This window comes from Filicampus tigris, chromosome 9 (assembly GCF_054856515.1).
Source record: "Filicampus tigris isolate MCC_2025a chromosome 9, RoL_Ftig_1.0, whole genome shotgun sequence".
Lineage (NCBI taxonomy): Eukaryota > Metazoa > Chordata > Actinopteri > Syngnathiformes > Syngnathidae > Filicampus > Filicampus tigris.
The window spans coordinates 22829865-22845616 of NC_141225.1; the positions used below are offsets into that span (position 1 = coordinate 22829865).

A 15752-nucleotide genomic window follows, 5' to 3' on the forward strand; every position below is an offset into this window, starting at 1 on the left:
GACTATGTTCAGATTGACTGTTTATATGAGGTCAACTCGCGTCGGACAAAGTGTTTAATTAGCTCATTAAATGGCATAAACACACTTGTGTAGTTGTAGGCTGATGAAACAGATTGGGGCGAGAGGCACAGATGGTGGAATGACACCCTTGTTGCCGTGATCAAATAGCATCAAATCAGTCAAACTTTTTACCCTCTCTCTCTCTCTCTCTCTGATTTTTTTTTTTTTTTCCTGGTCTGGTTTTTGTGCGAGGTGACATGCTGCTGTATGTTCACGTGAGATGATGATAAAAAAAAATAAAAAAAAATCCTGTGCACTTATCAATTGTATCCTGTGGCAATGCTCCAACGCCAGACATCAATCTGGCTTCTTCCCATCTCATTTGAAGTCGGCTTCTATATGCGGCCAACCTTTCCAGACCACCACAGGCCGTCTCATTCATTAATCATCAGCGGTGAAAAAGAACGAGGCAGGCCAACATATTTAGAGGGCAAAGCGGCGGAGAAGGTGGACGGAATGGCACAGGCAGCTGTGCATTTGCACGTTAAAGACGAACCTCTTGGACTTTGAAGACTAGCGCAGATGTTAAAGATTGCAATGTTGTGTCTTTCAGATCCCGTTCTCTCTGGTGCAGTTTCCACTTTGGGAATATTTAAAGGTACGTATTGCGTCCTTGCTTTGCCGATCGGATTTCTTTCCTTATCGCAGTCATCCAATGTCATATTTCTCAAGACCATTCATTGATTGTAATGATGCCCAGGGATTAATACATAGTAGCGACGATAAAGTTGACATATTTACAGCCGAGTAAACCTTAGTGGCAGCGGAAAGATGGATTGTTCCGTCCCGGTTTAATGGGTTCTTCACCCGCCATTATCATAGCTCACAATTCATGACAGTGCATCAATTGGAGTAATGTGCAAATCCACTCGTGTGTGTGTGTGTGTCTCTCTCTCTCTCCTGAAAACGTCTGGCAGTGAATGAGTTAATTGCGTGGCTCGGGACACATTACAAGCGCTTTCCCTTTGAAAAGACGGCGTTTTGTTGGGGTGACATCATGTCTCAAGGGACACGAGAGACGGAGAGTCAAACATTCCGTCAATGTTGGGGGCCTAATGGCTCAGCTAATATGCACAATAGCCTGCACGTTTGTGCGTGTGTGCATGCGCGTCCTGATTTCTGACAGTTGGGTTTTGGTATCCACAAGTGTGCCTTTGTCCCCTCAGTTAAAGGCCTTCTCTTTCTGGGGGCATCTGAATGCATGACTGCAAGCTATGAGCATTTTATCCTCATAGACCTTTGAACTTATCGACTCTATTTTTGATTAAATTTAGTCTGCAAGTATACACTCTAAAAACAGTTGGGTTAAAAAGAACACAATTTTGCGTCAAAAATGGACCGATCCACTGCTTGGATCAATTTGACCCAACTTTCTGGGTTGTTTTTGCGGAAGACAACCCCCAAAATGGGTAGCTTTGAACAAAACAACGCCAAAAATTGGACTGTTTTGTACAAAACAATGCAAGAAATGGGGTCAAATTGACCCAAATAGTAGATCGGTCCTTTTTTTTTTTAACCCAACTGTTTTTAGAGTGTAAACTGCTCATTTACATTAAACATCCAGAAGGATTTTTTTGCAGTCTCTGAAATGGAAGAATTTTTCCCACAAGATTAAATTGAGTCTTAATTGTGCTCCAAATGTAGAAATGAGTAAAGCTAAAGTCTAAAGTCTATTTATCCCCTTATCTTCTTCTCGGGTTGTGGGTGAGCTGGAGCCGCCGACCTTAGCTGATTTTGCTTTCCACAGATAGAAGCTGTGCTGGTAAAGCTCATCCTCACTCACTCCACACAACAAATTTGCTGAAGAGGTTGTCGGCGAGACAAATGTAGAGAAAATGCAAGAAAGCGACTCCAGACTGTGCAGCATGAAATTGGAAATCCGCACCACAGCAATTTTGCATTGTTGTCAGGAGGGAAAATGTCAGCCAATGAACAGCATACCAGATCAAACTTTATGGTCCTGTCCTGCCTCTACCTGGACGGCTTTCTGGGGAGATGAGAGGAGCTGCTTCCGGGGGATTGCTCCCTGCAGCTGTGCGACCTCCCGAGCTCTGCGGCCCAAAGTGGTTTCTGAAGGAAAGACTAGAGGAGTTGGGGGATCCGGTTTGAAACAAGAGAATAGGAAATAACACAGAGAGGAATATCTTCAACTACTTAAAATTAGAGATGGACCGATTTTTTTTTTTTTTCACGGACCAATACCGATTATTACCGTAGTAGTCAAGGAGGCCGATAACCGATATTTGGAGCCGATATTCATTTTCAGTAAAAAGGAAAATATGGACTACGTTTACATGCAGCCAATAAACCTTTTAAAAATATTGGCAGTATTCCGGTTTTTAAAAGCGGAGCTTCATCCATTGCTTGCTGTTATTTCTAATTAGGTTGTTAGTACATAGTTAGTAGGTTTTTACTTTCCCATTCCTGTTCGAGAAATTGCTGAGAACAATTGTAATTCATTTGAAAGCGTAGTGACTGAAACACGGTCCAGCAGACCAACAGAATTGCTCTGATTCGTCTTCCTGGTCATGATCTGGATTTTTTTCCCGGCCACTTGTTGCTCGGTAGACTTTAATATCAAATATTCCGATCACGTCATTTTTCACAAAAATCGTCCGGCGGCGATCGCTGGCCGATCGATCGGAGCATCCCTAGGGGAAACCACCTGACGGAATTCACCTCACAATACTTTACTTGAATCCAGCCGGACGTGCGGTTACCTGTTTGCGTTGCGCACACTAACGCGCGCATTTGCGGAACACATGGTTCTTTGTAATGCGAAATAGGAGATAACGTGCAACAGATTAACTCGTATTGTCTCTCTACTTTGCTCTCTCTTGCAGACTCAGTGGTCACAGAGACGAGGTCACACGCTCCACTCTTGGCAGGCTGCGCTGTGCGGCGCTTTTGCAGGTGCAGCGGATTACGGGTGCTGCTTTGGGAAAAGGTGGAAGGGGGGGGAGGGATGGCTGGATAGGTGAAAAGGTGGCTGCGAGGCCATTGCGGACGACGCTCGTGTGGGTTTGGTTCTGCTGCTAAAGAATCCCCCGCACTCGCCCAGCAAATCCGCTCACGAGGTCGGCGGGGAGACAAAATGGAGGGAGAATACGGGAAAACAATTCCCGACCAAACGGCATTGAATTGGAAATCTGCACTACGGTGGATTTGCGTTGTTGTCAGAAGGGGAAATGTCAGCCAATGAGCAGCACAGCACGTCAGACTTTATGGTCCTGTCTCAGTCTGGACGAGTACCAGGGGAGATGAGAGGAGCCGGTTCCCGGGTAATGGGTCCCTGCAGCTGTGCGACCTCCTGAGCACTGGGGCCTGAAGTGCTTTCTCAAAGGCAGACTAGTGGGAGGGTTTGGTGAAAAACAAGATGAACAAAGGAATAGAAAATAACCCGGGAAACGACATCTTCAACAAGCAGTGCGAACGCCTAAAGATGGAGTGAAAATACAAAGCTTCAGCCATATATAATCTATCGTCTGCCGTTAGGAAGGTGCTCGTGTTCCTACTTGCATTTTTTTTTTTTACATGAAAAACATGGGGGGTGTTATTACAGTCCACGTGTAGAGGGCAGGCTTTGCAGCCAACAGGGTGCCACCACATCCCATTCTACAGGGGCGCCATAATACAGCAACAGAGAGGTGTTGGGGGGGAAGCCATCAAAGGCATGGCTAGATCGGGTTGTGTCAAGAAGGAGATGTGAAAATATGATCAACCTGTGTGGCACCACCCCCACATCACCAGTACGACTACTGCGCTTGGCCTCACACCCTCACCCACCTCAGGTCATCTACTGATTATGTGTCAGCGTGTGTTTCTCAGGGGAGGAATGAGTCAGTTGGATGAAAAGTGTGTCTGTTTTTTGTAGCCTAATCGAGGAGCTCCCAGATGGATAATATTATCAGCTGAAGAACACCATGACGACGCTTCACCGTTTATGGCTGCATTCATATATTACTGTAACCGTGACAGCGCATATGCTTCCTTCTATGCTTGCTTTGTGTTTAACACTGTGCGCATTTAAAAGGCAAGTCAACCCAAACCTTTTTTTTTTTTTTTTTTTTTTTTTTCAAGAATATGTTCTTATACACAGGCCCACTAGTTGAAACAAGGCATTCTGATTAATATTGTGTTTGTGGAATATGAGTTTAGCAGCAAAATCTAGCCATCTCAGGCGGCGGCCATTTTGTCACTCCTGCCGACTGAAAATGACATCACAGTTGCTCAGGGCTCAGATAACGACCAATCATGGCTCAGCTTTCAGAAAAACAGGTGAACTGCGATTGCTCGTTGCCTGAGCAACTGTGATGTCATTTTCAGTCGACAGGAGTGACAAAATGGCCGCCCCCCGAGACGGCTGAAAACGGGTGGATTTTGCTGTATTCCACAAAGCTTCAACTAGTGCGCCTGCATAGAACATATTCTTGAAAAAAAAAATGTTTGGGTTGACTTTACACTTGAACGTGGCTCTGGAGTAATATTTGTGTTTCGCTGCAGGTGCGGTGGCAGCACTCGTAACCACGCCTCTTGATGTGGCAAAGACTCGGATTATGCTGGCAAAGGTATGCAAAGCTCCCTCGCTCTCCCCTGCGCAACGGCCGTTTTCAAACAATCCTGTCAGGCGACGCCTCGCAGGCTGAACTGAACGAGGTAGAACCGGGACAGTGAAGAAACGCACGCACGCACGCACGCATCTGTCATCCCATCTGGACAGTGCTGGGAAGACATGTTTGTGCGCGCATGCTTTGTGTTGGACGGGAGGACGGGAGACGACTGCTGCGTCACAAGAGTTTCCATCTCAAGGCCGCTTGTCTCCGAGAGGTGAACCAGAAGGTTCCGCGCGTTAACTCCTCGCAAGGCATCCTCTCAACACGGACGCACGTGTACGCACACATTGACTAGTAGCTTTCCTCTCTCGGCCCCCTCTTTCGGGATTTTTCTCCTCCTCCTTGGCTTCATCCGACTGTCTGGCTACCCTCCCTGCGTCCTGTGTGTATTTAAGGTAGTGCGTTCAGACTATAATCAGCCCACGCACGCACGCACACGCGCGCACATTCGCAGATGCTTCTTGGCGCTCCAGGCCCTCCACCCCCAGCTGTAGCTAGCGAGATACTGGAATTAACGCCACAAAGTTCCTTTCAGAAAATGATTTACTTGGAAGTGGATCGGTATGGATTGTTTTGTAAGCGATATGTGAAAAGCAGCTGCTGTCATTTCCCACCGGCGCAGCGACTTCACATCATCGGTTCGAGTTTGTTAGTCGTGTTTTAGATTCCCCGCGCATGAGCAGATGGTGCTGTCACACACGCCAATTTTTTTTTGCTATCACTAATCCAGCATATTTAAAATCTAATTTTGTAGCTCTCTGGTAATGTGTAATATCAACACACTGATGCATGAGCCAAACAACTTCTTATTTAGATTTATTTTGGATCCAAAAATGCGCTTTGACTGTTGAAACGTTCTGTAAACTTTTGAATGTCCATTTGTGTGTCGTTTCAGTGGTTTTTGCACAACTTGCTGTTATCTAAGGGCTGAAGGCAAACCAATTGAAAGAAATTGAGGGTCATCCGTGTGTCTTAAGGTTAAATGAAAACTTAAACAATAGCGCCAGTTTTCTACAGTAGTTGAAGTCCTCCCAAATTTCAAAATGGGAGAAATGTTCAAATTTAACATTTGTTTGTTTTGATTTCAAACAAAAACCAAAAGTGCACAGTGTTCCCAGGGTCAGTAGAATCTCTTATAAAATTAACTGAAAATGTAAATAATGAATTAACTCATTCACAGCCACTGCCGTATTTATTCGTCTTTTCACAGTCCAGCCATTCAATCCCAGGAACGTATTCATGTTTTTTTTTTTTTCAAATTTTTTTCAAGCGTTTGGGTAAAAGCCAGTCTCAAAATGTCTAGCAGTGAATGAGTTATTTGAAATTAAATTGATTTATTTTTACCGGCCGTCCATCAAAATTTTAAAAACAGCCGATGCCGATATCCGTCGAAACACTGAATATCGGAGCTGATAATCGGCCCGGCCGATAATCGGTCCACCCCTAGTTTGGAGCCCCGCGGCGGGAACTCCTGCCACACAAGCCTTGGCTGCAGCGCCCAGAGCGAGCATTCGTCCTTCATTTTGTTCCCCTCTCACACGAACGAAATGCGGCAATCTACCTTTGGTTCAAGCTTGTCAGGATTCACAGCAGACGCTTCCCACTGTTTCTTTCATGCTCAGTGAGCCACACACACACACACACACACACACACACACACACACACTGACTTTCTGTCTCTCCGCCATGTGTGCTGACTTCACCCCCACCGACCCCGTCCTGCGGGTCTCTGCCACCCTACAGTGATGGATCCAAAACTCACCGGCCGGCTAAGCCTTATTGTGTAAATAAGAAGCACTAGACTGTAGGCGTCTTGTGTGTGCATGCGTGCGTGTTTGGCCGGACAAATGGCCGACTGGGATTGTGAATGGTTGTCTGGCCGCGTGTCGGCGTTGTCACCCGGCTGACGCGGCTGGCCGTGAGGAGGGGGAGGGGGGCGGGTCGGGTGAGGGAAGCTCAAGACTAAACAGTGTCTCTCTCTCTCTTTCTTTCTCTCTCTCGACGAAACAGGAAGTGAAACCGAGCTTTTTGTGGCCATCATCGCACCTCTGTTGTCTGTGTGATTGTCTCTCTGTCTAACCTAGGCCGGCTCAACCACGGCGAGCGGCAACATCCCGCTGGTGCTTTGTGACGTGTGGAAGAGTCAAGGGCTGACTGGGTGAGTGAGCTTTGTAATGGCAAAGCACTGTCCAAAACGTCTTCCCAAAAAGATCCTTTCGGACGTGACCCGACCTCACTTCTCACATCATCTCTCTCTCTCTCTCTCTCTCTCTCTGTCTCTCTCTCTCTCTCTCTCTCTCTCTCTCTCTCTCTCTCTCTCTCTCATGTAAGAACGTTTCAAGGCAAACGGCGGCCTTGCTGTGGAAAGGGGGGGGGGGCCGAATATACGAGCGCGGCTGGAAATTGAGATGTATAAAAGCGTTTTCTGCCAAGGACGTGTTTTATTGATGACGGTGTTACAAAAGGCCAACTGGAAAGGTTTATTTGCTTGATGATGTGCCAGTCCAACAAAAGGACACGTCCGTTAAGGCCGCTCGCGGCTGCCAGCGCGACTACCAAGTGTGATTTAGTAAGCCCAGATCTAGTTTATGATTCCGCCGTGGGGCATGTACAGTAGATGATGGAAAGGCTATAAAATGCTGTTAAAAGGAAGCTTTGTTGGGATGAAAAAATACATTTATGTCAATCGTGTGACATCATAACAGCAGTAAGGTTTGGGGCTACACGAGCAATCACAGCTCGCCTGTTTTGCGAAGCTGAGCCACGATTGGCCGTTACCTGAGCAACCGTGATGTCGCTTTCGGCCGACGCGAAGTGACAAAATGGCCGCCCCCTGAGACGGCTGGATTTTGCTGCTTAACTCGTATTCCACAAACGCGATATTAATCGGAATGCTTTCTTTCAACTAGTGGGCCTGCACAGCACATATTCTTGAAAAAAAACAACAACAACAACAAAAATAAACAACAAAAAAACGTGAAATTGTTTACGTTGGCTACAGTGTGGGAATCGAATGGACACAAATGAAAGTCGCCCCTGTCGCTTTGTGTGTGACAGTAGCGCCGAGCGTTTCATCACACACATTAGCGCTAGTTGCGCATTGGCGTCTGAAGCCAGTGGGACGTCTGTGGCTACGGGCTGAGGGTTGGCCGGCCCCCATGGGGGAAGCCTCATTCCCGTAACGGCGGTAGTAACCAAGCAGTAATGTGGAGGCGAACCCCTTACGGCGGCCCCCGTATTCTGCCTCCTTCTCCTCTTTGTTTTGATGCACGCGCGTGTGTGTTTTTATTATGGACCGAGAACAGAGAATTAAGAAGTAAAGGCATCAAGTGAGACGGGAGAGCGCAATTAAAGAGACAAAGGAGAGGGTGGGGGTGCCGTCGTACCGCTTCGGCCTTGGCCGATACAAATTGCTGAGGCTTTAAAGCAATCAATATATTAATAGGCCCGATTGCAGCCTAGCGAAGCTCCAAAGCGCTTCCATGTGTGCGGCATGCCCCGGAGACCTCAGGCGAGGAGGGAGCAGCGTGACGCTCTCTGCAACCAGACGAACTGGCTGATTGTACTCCAGAATTTGCTGTAAACAACTGAGAGGAGCGAGGGAAAGGAAACGGCATTGCAGTTGGGGTGGAAAGTACTTGATTCGGAGGCAGTGATGCAACCATGCACCGATAATCAATCAATCGATTTATATACTAGAGATATGTGCTTTTTTTCAGGATACGATAGTGGTTATTATTAGTCAAGGAGGCCGATAGCCGATATTTGGAGCTGATATTCATTTTCAGTAAAAAAGGAAAATATTGGAGTCAATAACTTAAAAAAAAAATTTTTTTTAAAAGCATATATTATTGAACAATTTTTCAGATTTGCATAATATTGATTTTTTTTAAAAAATCATGACTATACAAGTTTGACAATATACATACAGTATTTGTTATTTAAAAAAAAAAGGTCCTGGGAGCTTCCAGCGTCATCAGCATGTCTTCAAAAGTTAAATGAAAACATCAATATCGCTCCCTATAGTTTTCGACAGTAAATAAAGTTCTCCGAAAATGACAGATGGTCAAATTTCACTTATCTTTGTTTTGGTTTCAAACAGGTGCAGAGTGTTCACAGGGTCAGGAGAATCTCTCATAAAGTTAACTGAATATTTAAAGAAGTAGTTCTTTGAAGTTTACACAGTTTAAAATTGATTTATTATCGGCTATCAGTTAAAAAAAAAAAAAAAAAAAGGTCGATACTGATATTCGTCAAAATGCTGAATATCGGCGTTGATAATCAGTCCGGCCGATAATCGGTCTACTCCTACTATATGCACTGGTTAGCAGCAAAAAAACAAGGGCAAAAAAAAAAAAAAATCGAAATTCCTTTCTTTGCGTTTTGCATGAGAGCGGCAGCAAAACGTTCTCATCACTGACTCGGTAAAAACGTCCAACGCTCGCCCATCCGCCCACACACGTGGAAGACTTCAGTCCGGACCTTCTTTTGAAAATCTCCTCTGTTCTTCTTTACTCGGGTCAAACCATGAAATTATATTTAGACCCTTTCCTCAAGAGGGATGAGTTTTGGCTCCCGGTCGGGGACTGCCAGAGCACGGCGGCGAGTTGGATGGTGACGTCACAGTGAGAGCCAAAGGAAAATGTTGACACATGCGCCGCGCTCCGTTCTTTTATCGGCCCGTCAAGCATTTCCATTATCAAGAGAGTCCTGTTACATTTCTTGCATACATTTTGCTGGGTTTTTAATTGGCAACATCAAATGAATTTATTATCTTTTTCGAAATGATTTTGTCATTGAATATTTCCTTTGTTTGCGATCAATTGAAAATATAGGTACATGAAAAGTAGGTGTGTACATTTAATTTTCATGAATTGCCTGAATGTTTTCGTAAAGCGGAAGTCAACCCAAATAGTTTTTTATTTTCAAGAAGATGTTCTATGCAGGCCCGCTTGTTGAAACAAGGCATTCTGATTAATATTGCGTTTGTGGAATATGAAAAATCCGCCCGTGTTTAGCTAGCTCAGGGGTGCGGCCATTTTGTCACTTCTGTCGACTGAAAATGACATCACAGTTGCTGAGTTGCTCACTTGCAACTGTGATGTCATTTTCAGTCGACAGAAGTGACAAAATGGCCGCACCCCTGAGCTAGCTAAAAACGGGCGGATTAACTCTTATTCCAACAAACGCAACCTATTTATCACAATGCCTTGTTTCAACTAGTGGGCCTGCAGTCTTCAAATACTCTTCACATTTAAATTGACATCACATTATAGTCAAATATTTTTTTGACAAGGATAAGCCTGTAATTTTGAAAACAAAGACTTCAAGATCAATGCATGATGCTTCTGTCACTGCAGTTCTAGCGGCCATGCGGCCCTTCGGTCCATGCAATCTCTCTTTATTTGACTTTTTTTTTCTCATGCGCAGACACGTAACATTCACACACAATTTCTGCGGGGAGCAGCAATTTGCGGCTAATACCAGTACTGTATCGTCTAAAATTACTTTTGTCCGCAGGCTGTTTGCAGGCAGCATACCGAGGATGACCTTCATCAGCGTGGGTGGTTTCATTTTCCTGGGAGCCTACGAGAAAGTCCACCGGACTTTGCTGTCGTAAGCGCAACGTCGGTGCGCGACCGTCCCCGGGCCGAAGAAGCCGCCGGTGGACGTCACGCAGCGGCCGAGGCCTTCCCACGAACCGATGTCAGCAAGAATCGTGTGTTAAGAAAGCCACTTCCCGTTAATCAAGACGGACTTCATTTTTTGTTTTTTTTTGTTTTACAACAAATGTACATGTACAATACGTGTGAAGTTTGGCAATTTGGCTTTGGCTCTTTTTTGAGCAAGTCTTTATTATGTGAACTTAATTTGACCTTCTCCAACTTTGGAATTCACATGTGCAGCTGGTCAATGTTTTATTACTTTTTGCACAACTTGCTCTTCTCTCACAAGGAGCTCGATGGCAAAATTCACAACAGATGGACCGATACTTTTAATAGTGTAATTATAACTGGTCTTCTTTATTATGCTGTTTATATTTTGAAATCACGAGACCACCCTGACGCCTTCGCTAGTGGTTGCAAGGCCTCAAGCGGGATGTTCTCAGAGAAGTGGCCGCTGAGCTTCGAGTGTCACATCATCAGCGGCCTTTTGCAACAGAGGGACTGGAAGAGTCACTGAAAGAAGTAGAAGTGGACTGGAACTTTGAACACTTCGACATTTGGAGGAGGTCAAATTCAGTTCCGCTGTCAAAGTTGTCGTGCATTTTAGAGTTATTTGGAGATTTCACCCTACATATGTCATTCTTTTTTGGCGGTTAACGACCAATCGCGGCTCAGCTTCAGAAAACAGGTGAGCCGCGATTGGTCGTTACCTGAGCCCTGAGCAGTTGTGATGTCATTTTCAGACAGAAGTGACAAAATGGCCGCCCCCCTGTGATGGCTAAAAACGGGTGGATTTAACTCTTATTCCACAAACGCAATATTTATAAGAATGCCTCGTTTCAACTAGTGGACTTGCATCGAACATGAACTTGAAAAAAAAAAAATTGGGGTTGACTTTCTTTTTAAGTTCATTAAGGTGTGCCGCTGGTAATTGTCCGATTTCACTTAATTGGCACGAGAAGATTATTTACCATAGTCTTTGTTCATGTATTTTATTAGCCATTTATACAACCAAATAACATTGTTTTAATCTTATTTCAGAGTATGTTTTGTGAAATGTTGGTGCGGTGACATTTTACTGTCAAATATGGGTCTTGGCGCAATAAAGGTTTTGGAAACTGATGATGCAGGGCTTCCGACAACTACCGACATGTTGCAAAAGTTTGTCAGTCAGTCGGGGACGTTTGTCTTGGTAATTTGGGTGGCGTGTAAATGAGGTAGGAAGATGCATTGGGTATGTGACTCATGATTTTATTTTCGCTATTGCGATTACAACACGACAGTATGTTTTATGTCATCATGTCATTTTTGGCGTTTACTTTTATCTATTATAAATGAAGGCCGAGCAACGCTATAATAAAGGCCGAGCAACGCAGAAGTCTATGGTATTTTTTTCTCCTCCACTTCAACGGTATCGGGAAGCAGATGCCACACAGGTGCGATTGTTTGTCATGCTGCTTGTCACCGGGTTGTTGGACAACAATGGTCGGCACGTGATTGGTAGAGGCGCTTCGATCCTCGGCTGGCAAACGTCCATCTGGAATGTGCCTTGACTGAACCCTAGACAGCTCTGACTTCATCGCTAATATTTTCAACAGCCCGCATAAGGGCAAATATGGCTGCTGTCTTTGGAGCTTCGGCCGACATTCCTGCTGGGAAAATCAGCTCTGTATGCGTGTGTGTGTGCGCGCGCGCGCGCTTTGAAGATCAAGGTCTTTAGTTCCATGTCTGCTGCGCACGCTCCATTTGAATTGATGACTCCTCCATAACCAGCCGGACATGTGATCGCTGCTAAACGGCTGCCGGCCGCGTGACTCTAAACAAAACACACCTTGATTCTGTTTAGAAAAAAAAAAACGAGCAGGAATCCAGCGTGTAAAGCCAAATGGGATTTTATTAGACACTTCAATACCATGGCAGACACTTTTAACATTTAACGCTGACATTCAATGTGTTTTAATAAATTAAAGTTGAACTACATCCCTAGTTGTTTGTCCCTTATACCCGCTACACTGAGTGCGATGGTAGCAGGTTATCGCCGCCATCCAGGGGCCGTCCGCGCGTGTCCCCTTGTTTACCCCGATCGGGTCACAGTTCGGATCAAGGGTGCAACTTGCATTTTGCCGTAAAGCTGCAGTGATGCTGAGAACATGGCTGTTTGCTTGTGGATTCACTTTACAGCAGTAACAACAATACACCAGTTGCGACTTTTTTTTTTTTTTTTTTTTAAGGCTACAGAGCTGAGCGTCGTTTCGAATGACATACAGATGAATTGAGAGCTTTGGAGCCGCTGATGACCTAAAATCAAGATGCGAAAGCTTCTTGGTTCTTGCTTGAGAATAAACTGCATTCCTGCTGCTTATGAAGGGAAGCAAAAAAACAAAAACAAAAAAAAGTGCTTCTGTTGGCAGGCCCCCTCCGCCAATCAGACTCACTGACATCATTGACACAAAAAGCTTGTCCTTCATACAACATCCACAAATAATGAAAGTAGTAATAATCATTTGGCTGTGACTGGTGGGATCGCTTCAGAGGAAAGAAAACATTCAAGTGCAATCAAGTGTTTTGTTTGCAATAGTGTACCAGTGTCTCTCAGTAAAAGCTCACATATGCTATTATTACACATTTTCTTTGACCATGCAATAAGGCACCACAGCTGGCTGTTGGTAAAAGCTGAAAAAGGGCTGTTTTTTTCTTTCTTTTTTTGTTTGAATAAAAATAAAAATACTATCACTCCTTTGTCATGCACATAAATCCAAATACTCTTTTGTAAAAGATATATAAGAAAACTCTTATGTACAGTTTGATGTCCCTGCACATTCACGTACTGTACATGGTTCCCGGCATTTACAGTGCCCTGAAAAAGTGTTTGACCTCTACTCAAATTCTTACTTTTTTTTGCATGGTTTCCCAACTGAAATGTTTTACATCGTCACACTATTTGACTATTTGTCAGGGCACACAGCATTTCAGTCAGATTCAAGTCCGGACTTCGACTATGACCGCTCTAAAACCGTATTTTATTTTATTTTTTCAAGCCTTTCAGAAGTTGACTTGCTGGTGTCTTTTGGGTAGTTGACCAGCTGCAGAACACAAGTGCGCTTCAGCTTAAGTTCATGAACTGATGGCTGAACATTCTCCCACCGGATTTGCTGGTAATGAGCAGAATTCGTGGTTCCATCGAGGTCCTGAAGTAACAAAGCAGCCCCAGACCATCACGCTACCACAAACATGTTTGACTGTTCATATGGTGTTCTTTTTCTGAAATGCTCTGTTACTTTACTTTTGATCTGTTCTTGAATTTCTTTGGCGCACGGCATTTTGTTGCAGCTATTTGAGATCTTTTTGGCCAACTTCATTTTGTCTCAGGTGACAAACATATATCTTAACCATATACCACGTTCTACCGGTTCAAAGTCCACAATCGCGACGGCGTCCGCCATTATGACTCCAAAGAATTCCGGAACATCCTCCGTGGGCTCACAACGTCGTCATGTGTATATTCTGACGCATTTCATTGGTTAAGAGACCAAGAATTGGATTAAAAAAAGATAATGACGTATACGCTCTACCAGCTTTAAGGGTAGAAAGACGCAACAGCGTCTAGTGGTAGAAAGGCGGTTATGCGCTCCCGGCCTTAACGGGTTAATCAAACCAGCATTTAAAAACTGCATTGACTTGGGTGATCTTTGATATTTTACATTTGCTTGTTGCTGTTAAACATTTAAAATGAGGGAAACGATGCAAATAAAAAAAAAAAAGTCTGAATTTGGGAAGAGGTCAAATACTTTTTTCACTACATTGTATCTGCTTCAAATGCAAGTCACATTTTTGGAGCTTAGAATTCTTACTGGTCACCTCCCAAAAGAAGGTTTTTAAACTATGTACAGCACATACGCTCAGATGGGACGCCACCCACACAAGCTCCGCCTTCAAACTCCGGATTCCCCCCTCGGCGCTCCAAGATCCACGACGCTCGGGAGCGCTTGGCCTCGATATGAGGTAGCAGTTTATTTCCCAGTGCAAAGAAAGAAAAAAAAAAAAAAAAAAAAAAAAGGTCCACGCAGCTACAGCGAGTCCACCGCTAATCGATGGCTGTCCTCAGGGGGGGCGCTCTGGTCGGGCGAGGCTCTTACGGCGTGCCCGTTGGGCAGCAGAGTCTGCCTGAGCTCAGGCTCGCAGTCGCCGTCCAGGTGTCCTCGGCTCGCCAGCTTCACCGGAGGGTGAAAAGAATCCTCCTGCCGCGCGTACGTGGCCGGTGTTCCTCCCGCTCCGCTCGCTGGGAAGGCAGGAAGGAGAAACTAGTCAGCGACACAAATAGACATTTGCTACGGCGAGGTCCTCCGCAAGCAAAGTACGGCCCGCGGGCCTGCCGCAGCAATAGCGAGCAGGACAAGTTGAGGCGCGCCATGACGAGTTTGGCTCGGGGCACGTAAGGACGCTACACTCCGAGCCGCCGGTCTTCGCCAATCAATCAACACTGACTACCCAAGATACAGTATTTGCCTCCACACGCATTCTGAAATTCCAGCGGGCTGTTTGGAAGTACGCGTTTTATTTTTATTTATTTATTTATTTTTTACCTTCTCTGTCGCGCGGATGGCATCGCGGCACGTCGCGGTTGTCGGAAAATCCTTGAGCGTCCTTTCGGATCCCGTTGCAGAGGGGTGCCGCCCGCTCCGCCGGGTGACAGCGCGAGTAGGGCGGAGGAGCGCGGTGCTGATGGTACTCGGTAAGCCCTGACGGGGCGAAGCCGTGCGCCTGGTAGTCGGGGTCTTTGGAGTAGTGCTCGCTGCTCTCCATACAGTCCGTGCACATGACCGAACCGTCGAAACCTGCAAGAAATTGAAGAATGCATCGGGTGAGGATGTTCACTTAAAAGTGGACCGACAATGGAATGACGTTTTTCTGGGTGACAAAATTAGCAAATGCTAAAAGTGTTAGCTTCTGAAAAAAAAACGTACTTTGCTCAGTCAAGTTGTCGACGCCACGGTTACGCGTCAGCTCATGCGCCACATACACGCGGTAAAGTGTAGGATTATTTGAGGTATTTTGAGAAAAAAACACGTCACAGGACATATCGAAGGTATCCAGCAATTGTTTTACACTTTATTCGATCGCTGAGAAAATTCAACCGAAATTGGTGTCGTGGGTTGTATTTCTTTCTGATATCAAGCGTGAGTTCCTTGCCCTTTCAGCAACTAAGTAGGCCAGCTCATGTTTCCATTCATTCCCGTATTTTACAAAAAGTGACTATTAAAACTAAACAATGCCTTGTTTGGATAACACGAAGGAGGGGAAGCAAAGACCGAACGTTTGCGTTTAACTCACTCACTGCCAACGACGTATTTGTCTTTTCACAAATTGTGTCCCCGGCTGCCGCGTGGCAAGTTCAGGAAGAACCCGATTGTAT

At 45.2% G+C, this 15752-nt stretch overlaps 2 protein-coding genes across 3 annotated transcripts in view; one reads left to right on the forward strand and one right to left on the reverse strand.

The window, feature by feature from the left end:
* The window catches only part of slc25a26 (solute carrier family 25 member 26), a 31907-nt gene extending 21457 nt beyond the window's left edge, over positions 1–10450 (forward strand). Inside the window, exons 6-10 of one of the 2 annotated variants that reach the window (XR_015088225.1) lie at positions 614–658; positions 2904–2973; positions 4564–4628; positions 6684–6831; positions 10194–10277. Coding sequence is in view for 1 of the 2 variants with exons in the window: in XM_086041688.1 (XP_085897814.1) it covers positions 614–658; positions 2904–2973; positions 4564–4628; positions 6758–6831; positions 10194–10293 (354 nt within the window). In the remaining variant the exon portion in view is untranslated. Of the gene's footprint in view, positions 1–613; positions 659–2903; positions 2974–4563; positions 4629–6683; positions 6832–10193 lie in introns of both variants that reach the window. The other variant, XM_086041688.1, reaches the window with a different exon arrangement.
* Positions 10451–12215: 1765 nt separating this feature from the next.
* The window catches only part of lrig1 (leucine-rich repeats and immunoglobulin-like domains 1), a 32092-nt gene continuing 28555 nt past the window's right edge, over positions 12216–15752 (reverse strand). The window contains exons 17-18 of the mRNA XM_086041002.1: positions 14923–15174; positions 12216–14618 (exon numbers count right to left, since the gene is read on the reverse strand). Coding sequence (XP_085897128.1) covers positions 14407–14618; positions 14923–15174 — 464 coding nt within the window. The 3' untranslated portion in view covers positions 12216–14406. The remainder of the gene's footprint in view (positions 14619–14922; positions 15175–15752) is intronic.